The following is a 24,311-nucleotide window of genomic DNA, read 5'->3' as shown; positions in this document are numbered from 1 at the left end:
TTTTATTTTTTAGATGTACGTTTCAAACAAACGTGTGGAAAATAAACAGTATTTTTACCTAAAATAAATGGCAAAACTTTTAATCAATTTAAATTATTTATGAATAACTATTAACTAATTAATGAATAGATTTTATTGTGTTTTTAATGCAAGTTACAGCAATTATTTTTGCCTTTAATATGTTTATTGACGTGAATAATATTTTACCCACGTTAGTCTGAAATTAAGATTTTAGACAGAGCCACACTCATTTTCTTTGTATGTGTAGAAAATCTCCAACGCAATTTTTTAAAACTCGAAACTACTAATGTAAAAATAAAATTGCTTGATTTAAACAGTTCCTCAACTTAAATAAATATACTTATCAAGCATTTTTTTAATTATTATTCAAAAGTTCACACTGCTTGTTTTAGATGAGTACAAACAACAGGTTGATGAGAAGTTCTGTTCACTTGAAGTCATTTATTTGAAAAAAATATTTTGTTTTACGGTGTAGCTTTCTTTCTCCAAGATATTACAACCTAAGCTGGAATGATGCTCCATAGCAGACATTTTTTCTTCTTTTTTTATTAAAAATCTGATATTGGCCCAGCCACAGTCATCCACTTCTTCAACAATGGCAGTACCGCTCTCTTCACAGTTAGTCAATATGCTTAATGTTATTCTATTTCACAGCGCGGCCCAGAAAAATGACTTCAGCTGAATGTGGGAGGATTTCACTCAGCGGCCTGAATGACTTTCAATGAAACCTGCTTCAGTCCTCCTTAAGGAGCAGCTTATACAACTCCAGGAACTAAATTACTTTCCGTGTCCACTGTCGGGCTTTATGCATCTCTGGAGGTTTCCCGGGCAATAAAGTGGTTTCATCCAAAAAATAAAGTGAAATCTAATTATAAAGTTGGTGATAAAGTACCACAGCGACTTGAAGTGAAAGTAAAAAAGTAAATTGGTAAAAGTTTTTTTTGTCAATGTAATAAGATTTACTATTACTTATCATGTTAGTTATCCTGAATCTCACCTTTAATTGGTGAAATGTAAAGCTAAATAATTATGCGTAATTATTTAACCTAAATATTTTTCACATTTTTAACGTGGTTCCCCTATCTTGGTAGACAAATGGAGACAATTACAGAAAAAGGTCCAGACTGTAAACATCCATTGGATTATGTGCTATTGTGATTCAAGAAAAGGTAGCCTATACATACATGTTTAAACTCATCTTAGTTTCCTTAGGTAATAAGTCAGTTTCTTCTATATATTAAAAACTTTTCAAAATTGGAGAAGAGAAGTTAGATCCAGTACTGAGAGTGAGAGTCTTTCTGCATGGAGTTTGCATGTTCTCCCTGTGCATGGTGGGTTCTCTCTGGGTTCTCCGGCTTCCTCCCACAGTCCAAAAACATGACTGTCTGGTTAATTGGTCTCTCTAAATTCTCCGTAGGTGTGAGTGAGTGTGTGAATGGTTGTGTGTCCTGTCTGTCTCTGTGTTGCCCTGCGACAGACTGGTGACCTGTCCAGGGTGAACCCGCCTCTCGTAATAGAATTTGCTTCATTGATCCCCAAGGGGAAATAGCTTATCTGTTGAATAAGCTATTTGTTAAATATTAGCAAATACAACTATAACCATTGGCAATATAAAATTTATTTTTAAAAAGTAGACATAAGATTAATATTATGACTTTATTAATCTGATGTCTATAATATATTACTTTATCATCTCAATGGTTCATATGATTTTTTTTCTTGCAAGAAACTTGTCAATTTTGTTAATTTTGCACTTGCTGTGCTAGCTAGCTAGCTTAAGAAGCACTGCAGTGTCATAAATTCGACAGGCAGCCAATCAGAAAGATGAGCATGGTGACTGACATTTCAATAAGTTATTTTAACTTGTGTTGTATAATTGTGACTGGAAAACAGATGAGGCTTTCTTTAAAAAATGTAATTTAAAACTTATAATTAAAAAATATATATCTGTTCACATTTTTGAGGCTCCACTAGCGCCCCTGGCACCATGAAGAAAAATATCCTTTCACTGTACTATTGTACATAGCTCTCTATGGTTTATTACATGATATTCTGATTAAGATACTTACAAATCTGTTGTTGCGACATAAAAGAATGTTGGAGAGGTCAAAGGGGACGAATGCTGCAATTCCAGCTGACTGTTTTAGAACTGAAATGAAAACTTGCTACCGTACTTGAAAAGCCATGTCACGATGGTTTTAAAATGTCCAAGCTAAACTGCAATTTTGCACCATTTCTCTCTGGTGGAAATGATTTACTCCCACCTTTACTGTCCTCACCCGTTCCACGGTCTTTTGTTCTCGCGTCGTCCATCCGCTCGTCCGGTTTCTCCCCTCTTTTCCGTCTCTTTCTCCTTTTTTCTCCTCTGCGCGAGAGTCGTCAGCCGAGAGGTCGCCGACCTGCTTAGCAGCAGCTGTGGAACATCATGACAGATGTTCGTGGCGTCTGCTTTTGGGTCGACTTACAGCAGGACGGAACACCAACAACAGGGCGCTCAGGCGGGGAAAGATGGATTAATGTTTTATGCCACAGGATGCTGCGGAGGGCGTGCTGTGATTGCCAGATTCTGAGTAGGTCAAAGCTAGTTTAAGAAAGATAAAAAAATAAAAAAAACTAAACAATATCAAAACAGGGAGGTAGTGGCGAGTCCATTGAAAAGGTCGCTGTGTTTGACCAGGATGTTGTTGTGTAGTTTTAACCTCTGGCAGTCTGCCCGTCACTTTACACTTTGTTTCTTTCTGAAAATCTGTCTTTTGAGCTCCGTTAAACCTGTTACAGGGGTTTTGGAGAGAGAGAGTCTATTTAAAAAGATGACATGGACATGAGAAGCAAACAAAAGGCGATTTTAGACGTAAAGATTGAAGAAGTGTATTGAATGAGCTATTCAATAAGTGTATTGAATATTAAACGCTGTGAAAGTTCCGATTAAAAATATATTAAAATGTTTTCAATCAATGAATTGCTGATTAATTGATGCATCTCTAAGCATTATCCTATGCAAGACTTCATACTTGATTTTTCTAGATGAAAGCTTGATCACTATTTTATATTATCCTAGGCTAACTCTATGGTCACTTGATGCGTTTGTTGATTCTACAACCTGACATGCTAAAATGTCTTTTTAACACTGTAAATTTCAGTACAAGTACAGTGACACGTTTTTACAGTTTCTTAAAGAGGCAATATGTAACTTTTATAAACAGTATGTTCTTTGTTTTGTTTTGTTTTTTGCATATTTCTTAAAACTATCACTATGTTGTAACAGTACAATATAAGAGACAATCTGTGAAAACATCAACTTCTTCTGCTTCCTTCCTCTGGTTCTGCTGTCATCAACAGAAATACACATCTTGTTCAGAAACAACCAATCAGAGCCAGAAAAGATGTCAATCGTGCTCATGTATGTGCTGCTAAATGTGCCTGCGGTGGAGAAACAACTTATAATTACAGGAAAACAAAAAAGTTTCAGATCTTTCTTAACCTTTTAAACATTTTTGTGACAGGATATCACTCTAGCCTTTCTATTGTCTGCTAGCAACAAAAATGTTGAGTAGATTAATAAAGTTATCTTGTGAATCAAGTTACGTATAATCTTGCCACTAGCTGCATTTTCATTACAAATGTGCACAAAACTTTGTCAATACCATGCCAATGTTGGAAAAACACAATTTTGCAACTGTGGCATTTCTGCTAACTAAGAAACGCAATTAAAATCACACATGAATAAATTTGTTCATGCAATAAGTCATTAAGAATCATGATGCTGCTACTTCCAGTTTTCTTCTTCGTGGTTTGCACCAGTGGAAAACCTTTGATTGTTGGTCATGTGACTCGTGTGAAAAAAGTTTTTCCATTGCAGTTTTGAGAAATAAACCAATTTCGATACAGCAAAAAAAATAAAACACCTCAATCTAGCGCCAAAACGTTTTGTCAAAAAAAAAAACGAGTTATTTTGAAATTGCCGTGTTTCCATTAAGCAAATTTTTTTCTCAAATGTCAAATTGTCCAGTTATATCATCAAAGGAAAGGCAGTAACTTTATTGCCCTTGCCCATTCTGAGAGCAGCAGGTTGTAAATTGGCATTACTTTCTATTCATCTGTAGGTTCCACCAATGATTAGACTAGACCAAAATCTCTTGAGTATTGTTTCTAACACCAACTTGTTGTTTCCAAGCCGTTAAGAATTAAAGCAGTTTAGAAGGGTTGGATCCAACAGTTGCTGACAGTTCTGCCTGCAACAGCCTAGAAACGGGCTGCTGGCAGTCCTGTCAGTGCACCTGAGTTTAACTGTAATGCCTCCGGGATGAGCCATTTAATATGAGTCTAATTTTATTAGCCGAGCGAAGAGGCGAGGGACGTGTGGGTTTTGTTTCTTTGTGCACATGAAGCGCTCGCCAGGCATCAGTAAACACTGTTCCCGCCCACACTGCAGCCCTCATGTGTTACACATGCTCTTTGACTCTTCTTCCAACACCCAGGGACCCTGTGCAGTCTGGAGAAGTCTGGAATCATTTCCATTGGTTCAAACGTGTGGAGGAAAATTAGAGCAGACTTTTTTTTACCACAATGTATTCGCCATCCATCCATCCATCCCTACTCTGGTTTTTGCTCCTCATTTGAATCCTATCCTCTGTTAGCAGATATGCAGTAAACTCACAGAGAATTTATAGTGTTTGCACCATTGTTCTCAAGTAGATGACATTTATGGAAATTCTCACAAGGAAAAGTGTAAAAGGTTTACATAAAAAAAAAACAACAAAAAAAACACTTTCTGTTCTGACTCTTTCACGGATTCAACCGAAACAACTTGATTTGGGTTTGTCAGACATCCCTCATTGAACTCTGATTAAAATAAACCCAGAACTGCATTCGCAATGAAATACATCTGAAATTTTCACTCCGTCATCATGAGAGAAAAAAACCCCAAAACAACAAAAAACAAAAAGACATTATGTTTAGCGGTGTCATTGCATAATTAAATCACTGAAATCGCATTTTGTCCGACAGGTTGTGCTGAGATAAGGATTAAGAGACGTGAACACAGCAGCGCTCGCTGCAAACAGCTGATTTCCCAAACTCAGCTGGCCGGATAAACCCTGTCCAAATGTGATCAGCAGGCTTGTGCCTGACGTCAGCGGCTGCAGGATTATTTAATGTTTTGTGCCGGCCAGGCAGTGCCTCAACACTTGCTGACTTGCATAATATCGTGTGTCATGGAGGATTGGGACATTTTCCTGCGACAAGGCTTGCTTAGATTTCATTACAGTAGAAAGAATGGCAGTGTTTGATTCGTGACTATGCCTTAATGGAGCAGAAATACATATTTTCTTTCATCCTTAATCTGCAAGAGCCTATTTTTAACCCTCCTCCGGTCTTGAGTGATGGGTTTCATTTGACCCCACTAGCCCGGGCAGCCGTGACCCCACGTACGCCTTTGCCACTGTGTTAAATTCGCGAGAGAGTTAAAACCATCTCCAACTATGCTTGTTTACTCATTTATCACACAAATCTTTTCGTCTGTTCCTCGTGTTTGCGACGCCTGACCTCCTGTTTCCCCACTTCTGCCCAGCAGGTGTGGGACACGGCCTGGCTTCTGCGACAAGACAGCGTTGTCGTCAAGTGAAAGGACAACAAAAACTGTCCCGTTGCCATGGGGAAACAGAACAGCAAGCTGCGGCCCGAGATGCTGCAGGACCTCCGGGAGAACACGGAGTTCTCCGACCACGAGCTGCAGGAGTGGTACAAGGTACGCATGGCCATGACGCTGGGTCACCAGCAGGCAGCTGCTGCAGGTTTGGTTTAGTTTTCTTCTTGGACTGTTCTGTACTGAGATCATTTCCTGTTTTTCTAATCAGTCATGTCCCTGCTAAAGAAAAGCATCATCCACCATGATGATGATACCACCACCATGTGTACCATCTAAACTATGGCAGATATGTACAAACCTCCCATTTTGTACATGAAAGAAAGTTTAAAATCATGGTGGCAACGTCTTGCACTCCCTGGACTAATGATGGCATCATGTCTGTGAATTGTCTCGCTGTAGAGTGAGTGCACTATATACAGAAACTTTAAGTCAGAGTCGTTGTCTGGGGTTCTATTCCCAACCTTGGGACCGTAGTTGCTTGACTCCTGCCCTTCTATCTCTGACCATCTCCTGTTTGATTATTGTCAATAAAGGCCACTGGTGCTGTAATATCTTAAAATAATAGTAATTACAAAGACCCTTGCAATGAATTTATGCGTTATAGTGATGTTTGAAGTATCGTAGTCGAATTGGAGACTTGAAACTCTTTTTCACTAAATGTTTGAGTCTGGCTCTGATGTATTTGGAATTTCTGCATATGGAAACAGTTTATCTAAATGGATTTGCCTTTTTGTCTTACTATCACCTTTACCTTCTTTTATAGCACTATTCAAGCAAAGCTGTGTTTTTGATGATGGCTCTGTAGATTCTGGTTTCTTTAGCAAACAGGAGTTCCAGGCGGTTTAAAACATGGTTTATTATCACCGCTATGGTGATACCAGAAGACCTGCCGGTGTTTATGAACATGGGCCCAAAATGCTGCTTATAGACTCAGCTTAAAATAGTGATTGTGAGTGCAGCTTCAAGCGGTGCTCTGACCTACATTTACCATGTACCAGGATAAAAGACTGCTGAAGTTAGTCCAGCACTAAAGCTCTAAAGATGATTGTTTTTCTCTGTAAAACCTAAAAGGTGTAAAACCTAAAAGGTTTAAAAATGACACTTGTTGTGACTTTTTTACACTTAAATGTTAAGCATATTTTACATGATGATTATTATTATTTGTTTTGAACATGATTGTATATAATTACAAAGGTGAAGTGAAATATATTTAAGTGCAAGACATGATTTATATGAATAGAGGAAGTCCTTTAATTTGAAAAATGCTTAAGGATCTGTTACTGTTTTGTCACTATCTTGTTTTGTTGACTTCTGATTGCTATTGGTTACGAACGGTTGGTTTTTTCCGTTGTTGTTTTTATCGCTCTTCTGCTGAAGCCGTTCTTTTTTTTCTCTTCAATAAATACTGAACAGAAAGGTTCAGTAAAAGAAATACGAGACTCCGTTTTGTTTGAGAAGAAGCTTCACTCCGTAACATTTTGGTGCCGAAACCCGGGAATAAGAATAATTTTTTGAATTTTCTGAACGAAGTGAAGCTAAGGCTTAGTTTAGCAGCCAACATGACGGAAGGACTGGAGCGATTGAAGAGGAAACGGTCGACTATCCGAACAGCAACGACGAAGCTGTTAACTCGACTAGAAGATGAGGTGGGCAAAGAGAGTCCAGATATGGATAGACTGCGTGAGTTCCTGTCAGTTTTGTCTTCTAAGGAGGAAATTTTATTGGATTTGGACAAGAGAATAGAAGATGAAACGTCAATTGAAGACTTGGACACTGAAATAACGAACTCACAGGATTACACGGACCGGATTCTCATTTGGAAGGTTCGCACCACCAACGTTATTGGATTGCAGGAGACCGCTACAGACACCCTGAGAGCGCGCGTGAGTGACGTAAACAACGGCTCATTTTCATCACAATCCAAACAGACGGTTAAACTGCCCAAACTAACGATAATCAAGTATGATGGAGAAATAAGCCAATGGCAGGAATTCTGGTCACAGTATGAATCAGCCATTCACAGAAATGATGGACTATGTAAGACGGACAAGTTCACTTACCTGAGATCTTACCTAACTGGAGCAGCTGCTCGGACTATTGCAGGACTGACAATGACAGATGTCAACTATGATGCTGCAATAGAGTTACTCCAGAATCGTTTTGGAAGGAAAGATATTGTGATAAGTGCTCATATGTCTAAATTGCTGAACTTGACACCTGTGAGAAGATCATCTGATGTTGCAGCTTTGAGGCACCTTTATGATGAATGTGAGATCCAGATACGCAGCTTGGAGTCTCTTGGAGTGCAAAGTGATACTTACGGCTGTCTCCTATGTCCAGTGTTGCTACAGCTTATTCCAGAAGACATAGCACTTGCTTATACACGGCAACAAAACTCAACTAACGAATGGAAAGTCCCAGAATTGATTCAGTTTCTGCAAAATGAAGTGCAAAGCAGAGAACGGGCGCTTCTGCTGACCAGACCAGGTCACACATTGAAGAGCCCGAGCCCACAACAAAAGCATGTGGGTAAGCCATCCTATGCCTGTGATCAACCTAGAAAGTGGAGCATCCCATCAGCGACTGCTTTGCACACAGCCAGCGTTGTGCCACAAACCTGTGTGTTTTGTGACGGTAATGACCATAAACCAGAGAACTGTCCTGGTTTTACAATAAGTGCACGCAGGGAGAAACTGAAAAGGCTTGGACGGTGTTTTGTCTGCCTGGGCCCGAAACATATTGCAAAATACTGCAGAGTGAAGATTTTGTGCAGACAGTGTAATCGAAAACACCACTTGTCAGTTTGTGAACAATCTGAAGCTAAACCAGAAGTCGACAGTACCAGCAATAGTGAAAATGCAGAGGCTGTGTTGTCTTCGTTGACCAGCTCAGTCAAAGTGAAGACAAATACTCAAAACACAGTATTGCTCCAAACGGTTAAGGCATGGGCTGTAGGACCAAAAGAGAGAAAAATATCTCGCTGTCTGTTAGATGGAGGTAGCCAGCGTAGTTTTGTTCACAGAGACATTGTCCGAGCCCTAGGACTGCCAGTTGTGAGGCAAGAGACACTAAACCTCCATGTTTTTGGTTCCACCAGTCCTGTAGTAGAGAAACATAGTGAGAGTTCAACTGGAAAATGTGTGGAACACTGAATGGAAAATCGAAATAGATGCTGTAGAGACCCCCGAGGTGTGCACTGCTGTAATAAAAGTACCAACTGAGCCCATTCAAGCAGAGATTAAGAAAAGAGGACTGCAGCTTGGAGACTTTCCACTAGAGGGTGCTAATGAACAAGAGTTGCAGATGTTAATTGGAGCAGATTACTACTGGCAGGCTGTTACTGGAAAGGTCCAAAGGGTTACAGATTCATTAGTGGCAGTTGAAACCCTCTTTGGATGGGCTTTACAGGGACCAGTGACTACCTCCAGTGTTACAGACACCACATGTATGCACATTAGTTTGAACGAAGACACCCAGCTGTCTAAGCAGTTGCATGCATTCTGGGAAGTGGAGTCCCTGGGTATTGTAAATAAACAGTCAGAAAGCCCAGAGGACTCAGAAATTATGCAACGTTTTGAACAAACAACAACATTTGAAGACGGAAGGTACCAAGTGGAGTTACCCTGGCAATGTGACAAAGACCAGCTTCCAGACAACTTCAGGGTAGCGAAGAAACGCTTTGAGAATCTAACGAGAAAGCTGAAGACTGATGTAAATTTATTTGCCAGATACAACGATGTAATAGAAGACTATCTTCAAAATGGCATATGTGAGGAGGTTGCAGATGGAAAACCAGAAATGAATCAACAGACTGTGAAATATTATATGCCTCATCATGCTGTAATAAGAGAAGAAAAGGCCACAACCAAACTTAGAGTGGTATTTGATGCATCCTCACATGAGGCAAACAGTCCATCCCTCAACGACTGTCTGTACACTGGACCTAACCTGAACCCAAACCTGCTAGATGTGCTCATAAAGTTCAGATTGCACAAGATAGCATTTACTGCTGATATAACTAAGGCTTTTCTTCAAATCTCACTAGCAGAAAAGGACAGAGATGCTGTCAGGTTCTTGTGGATGCACAGACCTTTAGCTAAAGACTGGAAAAATGAGGTGCGTGTCCTGAGGATGAAAAGAGTTGTTTTTGGAGTAACTCCCAGCCCATTCTTGCTTGCTGCCACCATCAGAAAACATCTCAAACAATTTGAAAGAAAACAGCCAAGGGCAGTACAGGCTCTCAGAGACTCTATGTATGTAGATGACTTTATTTCAAGCTCACCTACTGTGCAGGATGCTCTTCACATGACAACTGCAGCAAAGAACATTCTCTCTCAGGCAAGCATGAACCTCTGCAAATGGGTTACCAACTCACCTGATCTGAAAGCCATGTGGAAAAAGAATGGAGTAGAGCTCACTGGTGAGACAGAGTCCAGTGGAAATGTGCTTAAAGTACTTGGATTGGTTTGGAGACCGGAACACGATGATTTTGTGTTTGATCAAAAGGGGTTACTGGACATTTTGAAAGACAGAGAAAATACAAAAAGAAGTGTACTAAGAACATCAGCCCGTATATTCGACCCTATTGGGTTTCTTACTCCTTTTACAGTCCGAGTAAAGTGCCTTTTCCAAGAGATGTGGGAAAAGGGACTGAGTTGGGATGAACCATTACCTACTGATTTAGAAGAGAAGTGGGAGCAGTGGTGTGTGGAGTTACCACTGTTACACCTGGTGTCCATTCCCAGGTGGTACCACACTGAGATTAACAAAGAGTCACACACTGTAAAGTTGCATGTCTACTGTGATGCAAGTGAAAAGGCTTACGGTGCTGTGGCATATCTTCAAGGACAAAACAACCTAGGAGAGACTATTACCAGTTTTGTGGCCTCCAAGTCACGAGTAGCACCGCTAAAGAAAATGACATTACCTCGCTTGGAGCTCATGGGTGCACTTATTGGAGCAAGATTAGGTAACGGCCTCCTTAAGCCACTGAACATGGAGAAAAACCAGCTCAACATGTGGACGGACTCTATGATCACGCTTCACTGGATCCGCAGCTCATCACGTCGATGGAAACCATTTGTGAGCAACAGAGTGGCAGAAATACAAGGGCTCACAAATCCAGAACTCTGGTCCCACTGTGCTGGCAAAATGAACCCTGCCGACCTTCTTACGCGGGGTTATCATGCTCGGAGCCTTATTGAGAGCCAGCTGTGGTGGAAGGGACCCACTTCACTGTCTACGGATGAGAAAGAACTGAACATTTGTAGTGACTATGTGGTAGATGAAGTGAATGCAGAGCTGAGGTCTGGGTATGAGACTGTCGTGCAGCTCACTGGCACTGATCAAACTGAACCTCTGTTAAACTTAGAAAGGTACAGCAAGCTTAAGACCATGTTAAGAATCACTGCATGGGTAAAGCGGTTTGTTAGTAACACAAGATCTTGTTTGAAGGTTCAGGGAGAGTTAAGTACAGAAGAACTTGGTGCAGCTAAAATGTACTGGATTAAGTCTACACAAGAGAGTTGTTTCAGTTCTGAAATATCGCAGCTAAGGTCAAAGCAAAATGTAAAGGTAGATTCTAAAATCAAAGATTTGAAACCATTCTTAGATGAAAATGGTCTAATAAGTGTTGGGGGAAGGCTGCAGAATTCAGATCTTAGTTTCAGAGAACAACACCCTTGGATACTACCGACAAATCACAAGTATTCTGAACTAATAGTTCAGTCATGTCACGAAAGAGTGATGCATTCTGGTGTAAGAGACACATTAACTCAAGTTAGAGAACAATATTGGATTTTGAGAGGCAGACAGCTTGTAAGAAACATTGTTTCAAAATGTTACATTTGCAAAAACTAAAGGTTAAGGCAGCACAACAGATTACTGCTCCCTTACCTCGAGACAGAGTAACAGAATCACCTCCTTTTGAAGTTACTGGGATAGATTTTGCTGGACCCTTATATGTTAAAACTAAGGACGGGTCTGTAAAATCATATATAGCACTGTTTACATGTGCAGTGACAAAACAGTACACTTAGAGTTGGTCTCAGATCAGACTACAGAGAATTTCTTATTGGCCTTAAAGAGATTCACTGCAAGACGAGGTCTATGTCGGGTCATTTACTCTGACAATGCTAGAACATTCAAAAGGGCTGACAAAGATTTAAAAGAGTTGTGGCAAAATATCTTAGGATCGACACTCACAGAGTTTTTCACCGACAAGGGAATCACGTGGAAGTTTATCGCTGAGCGAGCAGCTTGGTGGGGGGGATTCTGGGAAAGGCTTGTGAGATCTGTAAAAACATGCTTAAGAAAGGTACTGGGGAAAGCATCTTTGAGTTTTGAGGAGCTCACAACTGTTCTTACTGAAGTTGAGGCAGTGTTGAACTCTAGGCCTCTGTCCTATGTAACTAGTGATGCATTAGAGCCCCAACCACTTACTCCATTCTCATTTCCTAGTTGGTAAACGCTTAACTTCCTTGCCACCAAGGATTATTCCTTCACCTCACCTAAATCAGGTTCCCACTGCAAACTGCGAACAGCTAGGTAGAAGGTGGAAATACCAACAGAAACTTTTGATAGGCTTTTGCAAACGCTGGCGCAGAGATTATTTGATGGACTTGAAATCAGCCCACAGGGTGAACAGTCTTACTCCAACAGTACTTAAAGTAGGAGATGTAGTTCTTTTGGGGGAGGACAATACACCCAGACAGACATGGAAAATGGGTAGAATTGTAGAGGTCTTTCCAGGTAGGGATGGTCTCATACGTTCATGCAATGTTCGTACTTCGACTGGTGGCTTGTTACGCAGGCCCATTCAGTTATTGTACCCTTTAGAGGTATCTTAAATGAAAGGAAAATCCTACACAGATGAACAGTTGTTCATCGGGCGGGAGGATGTTGTGACTTTTTTACACTTAAATGTTAAGCATATTTTACATGATGATTATTATTATTTGTTTTGAACATGATTGTATATAATTACAAAGGTGAAGTGAAATATATTTAAGTGCAAGACATGATTTATATGAATAGAGGAAGTCCTTTAATTTGAAAAATGCTTAAGGATCTGTTACTGTTTTGTCACTATCTTGTTTTGTTGACTTCTGATTGCTATTGGTTACGAACGGTTGGTTTTTCCGTTGTTGTTTTTATCGCTCTTCTGCTGAAGCCGTTCTTTTTTTTTTTCTCTTCAATAAATACTGAACAGAAAGGTTCAGTAAAAGAAATACGAGACTCCGTTTTGTTTGAGAAGAAGCTTCACTCCGTAACAACACTCCCAAAATTGGAAGCGGTTGTTGGTCCCCATATGCTCATATCCAGCCCCTGATGAAAGTAGTTCTTCCTTTGAGTTGGAGTCTTTTCAATGCTGGAACCTAATTCCTTACTGGCGAAAAAGGGAAACAACCAGTTAGTACTGGAACTGGTTGGATGGGAAACCCCAGTATAGTAACTGCATTATTTCATGACAAATACTCTGCTCTGTTCAAAACTAGTTAAGGTCACCCTCCAGAGTCTGGTTTCCGTTTTCTCTTTCCAGGATCTCCGGAGCGGGAGCCAGCACTGCTCAAAACGAATAAATCAAGTTTGAATTAAACTCTAATTTCTGTCATCTAAAATCCAAACTAACTATTCTTCTCTCACATGGTCAGCTCTATTCAGAGTGAGAAGGAGGGAGGGGAACAGTACAAATAATAAAGGCATGGCAGGAAACCAAGTGATTTTGGTCTTTTAAAAAGTTAATCGTATGGAAAGTACAGAAACTGAATGGACCTGGTAACAAATTATATATGGTTGAAGAGGCAGTAAGTATTCTACAGGGAGATTGCCTGGATGGCCTTGCTTTTTATGAAGAGCCATGTTTCATCAGCGATCTGGCGGCAGCCTTGACTTATTTGTCTCTGTCAGTGGCAGAGCAGCATCCTCTAGATTTATCCTTGGAATGACCAAGTGCAAGTCTAGCCAGGTTGATCACATCAGTCACCTCCTTTTATCCACACATTAGATTTCCTTTCAAACATTATTTCAGGGTGCTATCATATTATATACAAAGATATATCAAAATTTTATATATTATTAGATGGACATCATCATCATCAAGTTATAGCAAAGTAGAAATCAGTTAAATCATAAGCCCCTTCTCCAGTGTCAAGTCTCAGTCTAGCCAGGTCGGTTTTAGCCAACTTGTCTAAAACTATTTGCAGGGTATATGTTACTGTTTGGGCGTGAATATGGGCAAATACATGGGCGGGAATGTGGGAACGTGAGCGCACAGGATTTGTGGTACGATGATGGTGGGCCAGTATTTGTTGGCTGCATCTTTCCCATTCCAGTTGACGCTGTTTGGACTCTTCCATCGCAATTGATGAAAAGGGTTTGGGTCTGGAGGTCTGTCCGTGGAATTATCCGTTTGTAGCTCCCCGTATCACTAACTGCTACGGTCTCGTTGCGGACTGAAAATGGTGTTTGAGCTGTTGTTATTGTTCGAGGAGTTTGCAAGTATCGCCTTCGCTCATCAATTGATCCCTCGCCAGTTAATGAATGGAGTTTGCTCCCAAACAAGTCGATCGCACGCAATACCCAGCTTGTACAAGCTCTGAGGTGGTTCCAACAATTCAGGAAGGAACCGTGCAGGAACCGCAAATGGAGATGAATCTGGCAGAGGCTGACTGGGGAAGGACTGGTTACAGCTACGCCTGTAGAGAAGGGGCTATAGGCTCATTAGATTGGTTTGTTTTTGTTTTTTGGAAGGAGGTTATGGTGGAGCAATCATTAGTGTTGATGGGTTGGTAATAGTAACCTTGGGTAAAACTAACTTACTCCTATGGTATCATAGTGCTGGTTTGAATAACTGTCAGCTAACAGCTAATCAGAGTACTTCTAGCATGTGAGCTCTAGAAGGTCCAGAGGAAAAAACAGCCATTTGGATTATTTCTTGGAGGTTTCTTCAAACATTTAGTGGTCTGCTTTCAGAGTTAACTTGTCAGACCAAGGAATGTTGGCAGTTGTTTTGAAATTCTTGTAGACCTCTTGAAATCCCTGACAAGACTCATGAGCTGCTATAATCGTCTTTCTGCAGGCCTCAGACAGCTCTTTGGGCTTGAGTCCCGGCCCGTTGACCTTTGCCGCATGTCTTCCCTCTCTCTCACAACCCATTTTCCTGTCTGAGCACTACCTTAAAAAAAAAATAATAATAAAAAAAACCTTGCTACTAAATACCACTGTGTCAAAAGGTGTTAGAGAGACCAGCTTTTTTCACATGACTGCTTATTCAACAGGATGTTGAAGAACTCTGACTTTTCTGAATAAGTGTCCAGGTCGTATTCGTTTGGAGGAGAAGCTCCTGGGCTGTAAATCGGAGCCTGTGGCCGGAAGCCCGGGCAAACAACCGTGTTCTTTTATGACCCAAAAAATTTCCCAGACACGGGACAATAAAAAAGATGGATTAACTGCACTGCCACAGGAACTCTCAGCCTTCACGCGACAGAATTTCTCTTATGATGTCCAGAACCTAATTCCTGGCTTCAAAATTGAAACGAGTTCGTCACCTCTTTGGTTCTACCTTCAAGGTCTTTTAAAAGAACATCTCTAACAAAGCCTAAGACTGATGGGACTTTTACTTCCCTTTGCTTCCACAGCACAATCAGGCTTTATTAAATGTGTCTACGTCTTTGAAAAAAGATATAGCTTTTGCCCTCAGCTGTAAAAGACCAAGCTCCTTTCCAACAGATCTACTGCAGTCCGTTCACATTTCATAAAACTTTTACTGCTCGAAGGCTACTTTCACCAAAAAGCATTTTTGAGTTCTTGTTCAAAGTTAGAATATTAGCCGTTAGTCTATCTATCCAGTAGAATATCTGTTAAAAGTATTAAAATAAAGTGTTAATCTCTTCATTCCAGGGTTTCTTGAAGGATTGCCCCAGCGGAACATTGAATGTGGAGGAGTTCAAAAAGATCTATGCCAATTTCTTTCCCTACGGAGATGCCTCCAAGTTCGCCGAGCACGTCTTCCGGACTTTCGACACCAACGGCGACGGGACGATAGACTTCCGGGAGTTCATCATCGCCTTGAGCGTCACGTCACGGGGGAAGCTGGAGCAGAAGCTGAAATGGGCTTTCAGCATGTACGACCTGGATGGAAACGGATACATCAGCCGTGATGAGATGCTGGAGATTGTTCAGGTAAGCAAAGTTTTGAAGTAGGAGTGATTCATGGTTCATGCACTCAGCTGTGGGCTACCCCAGTTGTGCCACTAGAAGGTTTCAAGGCACATTTTTTCCAGAGTCATTATCTGACTTAACTAATTTCTTTTTTCTTTTTTTTTTTTACTTTTCTACATTTGGTGTTCACTTTTGGCAAATATGAGCTTCCAAGCAAAGACCACTGTAATATCTGAGAGCCTCTCCACAAATCACAGATTATTTTTACAGATATTTTTTGCTATTTTCTGTCGTTTTCTCAAAATACATACAAAAACAATACAGTTGAAACCAGACATTTACAAAAAAGACCTAAAATTTTATCTATATAGATTTAAAAACAAATTTGTATTTTTCCTGTTTTAGGTTGTATTACAAAAATTATTTCTATCAGTCGGAGTAATAGAGTTTTTTTCAGAAATACTTCAACTCTGTAACTTGGATCAAAACCCCTCAGCTGTCATACAAAAAACACTTAAATCCAAGTCAATGGGTCCACAAGGACACCGGTGTCCTCATGATAGTTAAACTCTTAAACCTTTTGGGTCTCCTTCCACTAGCTTTTCATAATATCCATCCATCCATCTTCTTACACTCTTGTCCCTGATGGGGTCGGGAGGTGCTGGTCCAGCGAATGTTTTGGCCGGGAGGCAGAGTACACTCTGGTCAGGTCGCCAGTCCATCGCAGGGCAACACAGAGACAGACAGGACAAACAATCATCCATACATTCACTCACACCTAGGGAGAATTTAGAGAGACCAGTTAACCTGACAGTCATGTTTTTGGACTGTGGGAGGAAGCCGGAGAACCCGGAGAGAACCCACCATGCACAGGGAGAACATGCAAACTCCATGGCCAGGGGGGAGGGGGGATGCACGTGCGTTGCTTCTTACGACGGGGGTGGGGATGCGCGTTGTGAGGATCGAGATGGAGTTAGTTCTTACTCATTCTGCTGCATGTTGGCGCGCAAGACGTAACAGACAGCATCCGGTTTAGGATTTTTAAAATAAAAGCTCCTCCAGACTCAAAACATAGAACCGACATATTTAATAATTTCTTGTGCAGCCCGGTACCAATTGGTCCACAGACCGGTACCGGTCCGCGGCCCGGTGGTTGGGGACCACTGATTTAGAACACCTATTTGTACCCAAGTTTTTACTCCCAGGCTGAAGTCTTGAAATCTTGCTTCAATATTTCCATGATTTACTTGCACCAGTCTCTCCTGCAGCTAAACACCAATATAAAATGAGACTGCCATCCCCATTCTTCACAGCTGGGGTGGCAGTCTTAAGTTTTGCAAATCTTTGCTTTAAATCCATTTTTCTAACTAGTTGCTGCAGCTTTAATTTCTTTAAACCTACATACTAAAGTACTTCATTGCAAAGAGGAAACCTTCAGGTAGACCATGAAGCATCATGGTTCCTCAGTGATATGCATCGAGACAATGCACTGAGGATCACTGCTGTGTGTAAGTCTGTGTGGCTGTTTTATGGTTCTCTTGGATTAGCAAGTTAAATTTAACCAGCGTTTATCCCCGAGTGTGCAGAATAGAGGGATTATCCCTGAGCTCATAGAGGTTATGTTATACATAGAGGAGAGAAGAGGGGCCATTGTGTAATTGTGTGCCAGCAGAAGGAGAAAATGCTCCCATAAATCTGTTTAGCAGACTAACTTTACACATCCTAACCTGACACAATGTGGTCAACTGAAGTATCCACAGAAATATGAACCAAACAATATTAAAGGAACATAATTTTTCTTCCAAGACTCTTTTCTACACACAAGACAAGCAGTATTGTTAAGACCTTGACTGGATGTTTTGATTCTTGCTTACTGTTTATTACTTGACAACATCAATCAGATCCTGATGGAGGGAAAGTCATTTCTGAATAGTCTGTCATGAGTTGTGGCAAGAATAAATCCCTGCTATAATCCCAAATTGTGAGACAGTGGAGAATTTATTAGGATAATTATCAGTCACATTTTGGGAGCAGTCCTGCCGTGATTGATTAGTATTGTAGCCAAGACTACGTAACCAGAGAACCAGAGTCTGGCAAGACAGAGCCTAAACCAAGACCTGTAGGGGCGGAGACCAAGTCGAGACTCGCATTACACGACACAATAAAATATAAATCATGATCAAAATTCTTCTCAAATTCATCTGAAAGATCCACATTCCCATATAAACACCTAGATATTAAACACTCAGAGCCAAAATAGCCGTAGCCACCTCGGTGTGTAGCTTTAACGTCAGGAACTGGGCAAAGCTAACATTAGCTAATGTCGATGTACCTCAAAATTATGCTTCATGTGGCCAGTCTCATAATTGTTTATTATGAGAAAATAATCAACTTAAGACCAAGTTGTCACCACATTTCTTCTCTCCTCAATCTCTCAAAGTTAACACTGCATTTGCTCACAACCCTCGATATGCTATTTTAGGTGACGTTAGCTTGCGGACCAAGCTAGGTCTCAAACAGCTGACAAGAAACGAAAACTAGTTAATAAAACATTCAGAATAGGCCGTACACAAGTAGCTAACGTCATCTGTATATCTTGTACGCTGACAAATTTCTTGGGTAAAGAATTTTGGCAGGTTACTAATATAGCTAGCTTTGCTAACATTTACACATTGCTTACCTTCCTTTGTGCTTCATTTCTAGTGACAATAAAACTTTGACGCAGTCCCCAACGTCTCTGAAAGGGTAAACACCGTAGAATTTAGAAGTAGCTGTATGCTTTCTGCTCGATGTTGTTTTACAAATAAATACTTAATAATTTATGTAGCTGAATTGTATTGTACTGTAGATGTGGCCGACATCTTCTCTCGCCCCAGACAAATCATCGCTCTCTCTCTTTTGAGCAAAAGCTGGTGGTTTCGAGCAACCACAACCTTCAAACCCATTGAAGGTTGTGGTTGTAACGTCGCACAACGTATTTATCAAAGTCCGGCGAAGGCTGCAAACACCCTACAGATTCTAGGCACTGCATCATTTTTCACTTTTTTATTTTTCTCTTTGGAAATCTCATACTTAAAAATGTGTTTTCTTCCTCTCTGAAAAACGCTGTGAGATGTGATCTACAATCGGTTTCACACCCCCACCCTCCCAGAGGTGGAGAATTAATGGCGACATAAACTGATTCTAAATCCTTTTGCGAGCCCGGCTTATACTCTGGGCTTTCATGCTTCCGTACAGAGGTTAATTTAATGCCAACAGGGGACGGCAAGGCGCTCGTATCGGTCAACAGATAAAGATGTATCAGATCAATCCTCTAAAGCTCTGCTGGTAACCCCCCCCCACAGCCATTTCACAGACGCAGACGTGCGCTTCATACTTGCACATGTGATTCATGTAATCCTCCTGGTAAGACAGCACAAGCATTCTCCTGATTGTTGCCGAGGCCCCGGGAGTTACAAATGTTGTTGCAAGCATGTAGCAGTCAGAGGAGGTTTATTAGCACCCAGAGATCCAGAGTGACCCTGTTTTTTCATCTCTGCTTTGCCTCGGCTAAGTCTCCGTAATGGCTCCCAGCTGGCTCAAATTCACTCTGTTTTCTCCTCTCTTGCCACCGCCCCCTCTGTCTTTCTTCTCCTCCACTTTCGTTCTGCACTTTCAGGCCATCTACAAGATGGTGTCATCCGTGATGAAGATGCCAGAGGATGAGTCCACGCCAGAGAAGAGGACGGATAAGATCTTCAGACAAATGGATCTCAATAACGACGGTGAGGCGGGGGGAACGGCACCGAGGCTGGAGCGAGGGATGAAAGATGAGCAACGAGGGAGTTTTTTGTTTTTTTTTCATTTGGTTTGTGAAATTAGCTCATTTTATTTAGAGCATGAGCTCGTGCAGCAGCGTAGATTTTAGATTTTGGTCCACTAGCCAATAGAGGTAATAATAAACTAATTATTGGAATAGATAAAGGCGCAACAAATTGGGAGAAAAAAGGTGAAAAAAATTTTTTTTCTTCAGCTTTTGTTTAGTAATGATTTTCTGTCTGTGATTAAATTCAAAGACTTTGTTTCATAGATAAAGACTTTCTGTTTTAATAATTTAGTAAAGACAAATTCCACTGTAATCCTACCTAAACACATTTAAACGCCTGAGTCAATGAGTTTCTCTAAATAAACGTTATGCGAATATTGAACTTAACTAGGATTTTCTTTATAAGTCAATGATCTGACCTTACATGACCCTGGCACTCTCAAGTCTTTCTGCGTGTGAATGCTTGCTGTAAAATTAGAGACATTTCTTACTTTTGGCTTTTATACAAAATAGTTAATGTACTGTAGGGAGATAAAGTGTAAATCCTCTGCTGATTTTGTAAATTTCCTCACTACTGAATCAATGAGCAGTGTCTAATTTTCATGGTAGTTTCAATATATTGTGACTAAAGAAAATCTTGCTTTTTTTTTTTGGCTCTTGCATAGCGTTAAATTTGGGCCTTTTCCCATTCACTTGGATTCCTCCAGTAGAGGTCAGCCAGTCAACAAACAGAAGGAGACGTAGTGAATGGTGACGTCGATTTTTGGTGCCGTTTTAGAATTGTAGTCCGCCTGCAGTTTTGGCAAAGGCAGCGGAGGGAGTGAATGAAGCCGTTCGGTCCGTTTTGGCCACGCTTCGCTTCTCAAACTGGCGCCTTACATACGTCATGGACAAACGTCAGCGATTGGGTAAAATTCAACCCCCAGCAGAGACTGCGCCTCCTGGAAGTCACCTAAGAACCCAGACCATCTGAACGAAGTGAAAGCATACAGACCGTACGCTTCACAAGGGGCTGGTTTTTGTTTTTTATTAAATCTCAGATGTAAATCCAGCAATTCCAACAGCATAGACCTTTTTTTTTTTATTTATTGTAAATTACACATAACAGCAGTAGCCTATCAAGATCCTGGAAAATAATGTCTTTTTGTTTCTCTTCTGTTTGCAGGCAAATTGTCCCTGGAGGAGTTTATCAAAGGTGCCAAAAGCGACCCCTCCATTGTCCGGCTACTCCAGTGCGACCCCAGCTCCGCCTCCCAGTTCTAAAGCCCCTCCCCCACATCTTGCTGCGAGCTTGTTTTTACCCCTCCCCCCCCCGCCGTCCTCTTCTCTATTTCTGTTGCTGATCAGAGCGTCCCTGAAATCAATGCATGACGATTCACATCTCTCATATCTGTTTAGTTCTTGTCCAGCGGAGAGGCTGAGGAGAGAGTAGGAATTTCATTTTACTTTTGGATTTTTTAGGGGGTTGGAGGGTGGGGGCGGCGATGAAGGGACATGCTTACACACATAACGGTGTCGGGGTCCAGCAGGCGCCTGCCGGAGTTCCTGCATCCGGATCAGGATGAGAACGGAGAGAGAGAGGCTCTGGAGTTCACTCCGACGCACGTGTATATTATCATGTACATGACTGTATGTCTATGTGTATCATAAGATGCATTCGGTTTGTCTTCACTCACTGTGTGGCACATACGACGAAAGGCAGTATTATGTAGCTTCCTGTTCCGATCTCAGTGGGAGCTGCTGGGATTTTATCGCTGTATGATCTTTCGCTGTGAAAAAGAAGGCCTAAGATCCCTTTTGATTATTTTTTTGTGAATATCGACTGATGTGTGTTTTTTTTAATTACCATTTTACTTCCCTCCCTTTCATTTGTACATATGTTTTTTTCTTTTTTCATGTGATTTTATTTATTAATTTTTACTCTAAATGTGCTTTTACTTTAATATATTGTTTGAGATGACTGTATTCCAGTTTACAACGGCTGAGAGAGTGGATGGCGAATAATTCTTTTTTTAAATGGATTTTGGTCAAAATGAAGGATACTAATTCCCAGTGAAATAAGAGGATCTCATGATGCATCCGATCAACAGCACCAGTAGCACATGTCGTTGTTTTACCGCCATGTATTTACAGAGTACGGCTGTGCTTTCAATCTGAATGTGTGTGTGTGTGTGTGTGTGTGTGTGTGTGTGCATGTGTGAATTCCAACTGTGTGCTTGAGGCTGACTTTTACAGTATTACCTTGTTGTGTTGTTTCTTATTAATACAGTATCTTGCAAGAAAAGAAAATATTCGCACCCCTTTGAAGCTTTTCACATTTTCTCATGTTACAACCCAAAAGAATTTCATGGATTTTCTTGGTGTTTTACGTGATGCGCCCATCCATAATTTGGAGATTTAAAAAAAAAAAGAAAGAAAAAAAGCTTAATACTTATATATAAGCTAAAAACGGAAGTTTTTTGGGGAGGCTCCTCTAGTCTTGCTGGCTAGATTTCCTCCAAAGTTACTTCTCTTGATCGATGCTCTTCTTTTAACCGTCAGTTCAGGTGATGTGTTAGTAAAATTACATAGTGTGGTACTCGAGCTGAGTGGGGAACGTTTGTTCCGTTTTCAGCTGGTTCCGTTTGCTTTAATACTGCACCGTCAAAGGAACCAAACGCTTTGAAAAACCTGTTCGCCTCCTCGCCTGGGGTGGCGCTGCACCAAGAACCACTGGCGGAAACACACAAAAACGAGAGGTGAGGAATATTGCCTTTTTCAGCATTGTCAAACTTCTGACTGTAAGAAAATGTTGTAGTTTTTCCTTTGAATTAGTTTCCTAAAAGGTTGGGCAGGATTTGGGCAAGTCTTTTTTTTTTTTTTGTACTAAACAAAGGGCAAAAAAATTCTCATTTGAAAACAAATCGAAACAAAATCTGTTTTGAGGCAGTGTTGAGAAACTACAATACTAAAAATAGAACATTTCAAGTGGGGTTGTTAAACTACAGTACTTGCCACGCTAGCATCGATGTGACACAGGTATCAATATTATCAATATTTTTAATAAATTCCCCCACCTAACAAAATCGTCTTGAGTGCAACTATAGAGAATGTTAACAAAATTAGCCTAGCATCTGATTTAAGTGGTTGTAAAATTTCACTTTGGTTGTTGGTAAAAGACCGAAGGCCATTTCTCCTGCTAGCGTTCAACTCTTGCGTTTGGTTAGGTTGTATTTACCCAGGATGCCAGGCGCTACAATCTGCTTCCTGCTGTTGTAGTGGTCTCTGGTTTGCTTGCCGTTCACATTCGAACCGCACCAGAGTTCACTTCAACCAAATCGATATCTAGGTTTTTAGACGGAGTAGAGTTCGACTGCCCATTCACTCCTCCTGAATCGAACCAGGCTGTACAGGCAAACGACGTAGCGTTCGATTTAAACAGCCAACACAACGATGATGATGGTAGGAAATTGTTGCCGTCCTACAGTTTTCTCCTACTTCACAAGTATGCGCAACTTTTCTCTTGATCTGTCGCGTAAAATCCCAATAAAGTACATCGCAGTTTGTGGTTGTAATGTGTCAAAATCTTTACAAAAAAAATGTTCATGAGGTGCGAACAATTTTGCAAGTTACTTTAAATATGTTTGAATTCTTTAATATCGAGCAGTGAACTTAAGGTAGTTGTAACCCGTTACTATAATGCATGATCCCACAAGCAAGACACGGGCGACTTTCACAACCACAGTTTACGCAGAGTGATATCTTTTCGGTGCTCTGCAGCTCTCAAAAATGAGTATTCCTCTGAGCTGTGGAGCAGCCCCCACTACCCTCTGCTCCCTCCATCAAATCTGCTTCTTTTTTCCTCTGACAGACAGAGAACTCACTAAGGGCTTGTTCATCACTCTTGTGCTGAACGCTTTTCCGAGCTCCCAGATTGGTCTGCTTGCAAAGCAGTCAGACGAAAAGGCTCGTTTCAGGAGAAAAAGGAGGCCGAACGCTTGTTCTCGTCTGGGGATTTCAAGGGTGATTCAGTTTTCATTGGCACTTTAAAGTCCATGTTTAGGGCACCTAATTGACAGCAAGAAAAAAACACCTCAAAATGTGGATTGTTAAAGTTTTAAGAAGACATCGGTGCCGGAACCACTCTGAAAAGTCTCAGTATATCCAGATTACTGCTGCCCTCTCAATGCAAAGAATGTATTTTACTCTGTCAAATCAATTTATCTTAATGTTTTAGTTTTATCCGATATCTAATTGATCGCCACCGTGTCCAACTACTCCGACACGGATCTAAAAAAAGTCAGCTTGTACCAAATGTTTTGAACAGGAACTGCCTATCCAGCAGCATCTCTGCTTTGGGGATCCTTAAGTATCACTGCCTTCTGCTGGTAGGATAAGAAACAACAGTCAGAATATCCTGACCCACCAAGGTTTATTCCTTTTTTTTTTTTTTTTTACTTTCTATTATCACTGCCTCTTCTAACGAAATGGTATCTTGTCTTGAAGAAAAATAAAATAAGCCCCTCCTCCTCTTTTATCCGTCCCCTATTCCTGCACTACTTTTCTGTTGCATGAAAACCTCGTATGAGGATGCAATGTTTGTTCTGTTGAACCTGACATTAAAAAGATATCAAAACATACCCCGTGTGTTTCCAAGCAGCATGTGTCGACCGCATCCTCACTTCCGCATGGAAGAAT

General features: G+C 40.8%; 2 protein-coding genes across 3 annotated transcripts in view; both read left to right on the top strand.

Moving 5' to 3' along the window:
* Positions 1-24,253, top strand: part of LOC122843340 (hippocalcin-like protein 1) — a 54,360-nt gene extending 30,107 nt beyond the window's left edge. For both annotated transcript variants that reach the window (XM_044138012.1, XM_044138011.1), the window contains exons 2-5: positions 5,594-5,767; positions 15,569-15,850; positions 19,488-19,593; positions 20,800-24,253. In XM_044138012.1, the coding sequence (XP_043993947.1) occupies positions 5,672-5,767; positions 15,569-15,850; positions 19,488-19,593; positions 20,800-20,897 (582 nt within the window). In that variant the 5' untranslated portion in view covers positions 5,594-5,671 and the 3' untranslated portion in view covers positions 20,898-24,253. The remainder of the gene's footprint in view (positions 1-5,593; positions 5,768-15,568; positions 15,851-19,487; positions 19,594-20,799) is intronic.
* Positions 1-24,311, top strand: part of LOC122843333 — a 705,002-nt gene that overhangs the window by 347,336 nt on the left and 333,355 nt on the right. The window lies entirely within an intron of this gene.

Source organism: Gambusia affinis, linkage group LG14 (genome assembly GCF_019740435.1).
Source record: "Gambusia affinis linkage group LG14, SWU_Gaff_1.0, whole genome shotgun sequence".
Taxonomy (NCBI): domain Eukaryota; kingdom Metazoa; phylum Chordata; class Actinopteri; order Cyprinodontiformes; family Poeciliidae; genus Gambusia; species Gambusia affinis.
This window is presented reverse-complemented; position numbering and strand designations above follow the sequence as displayed.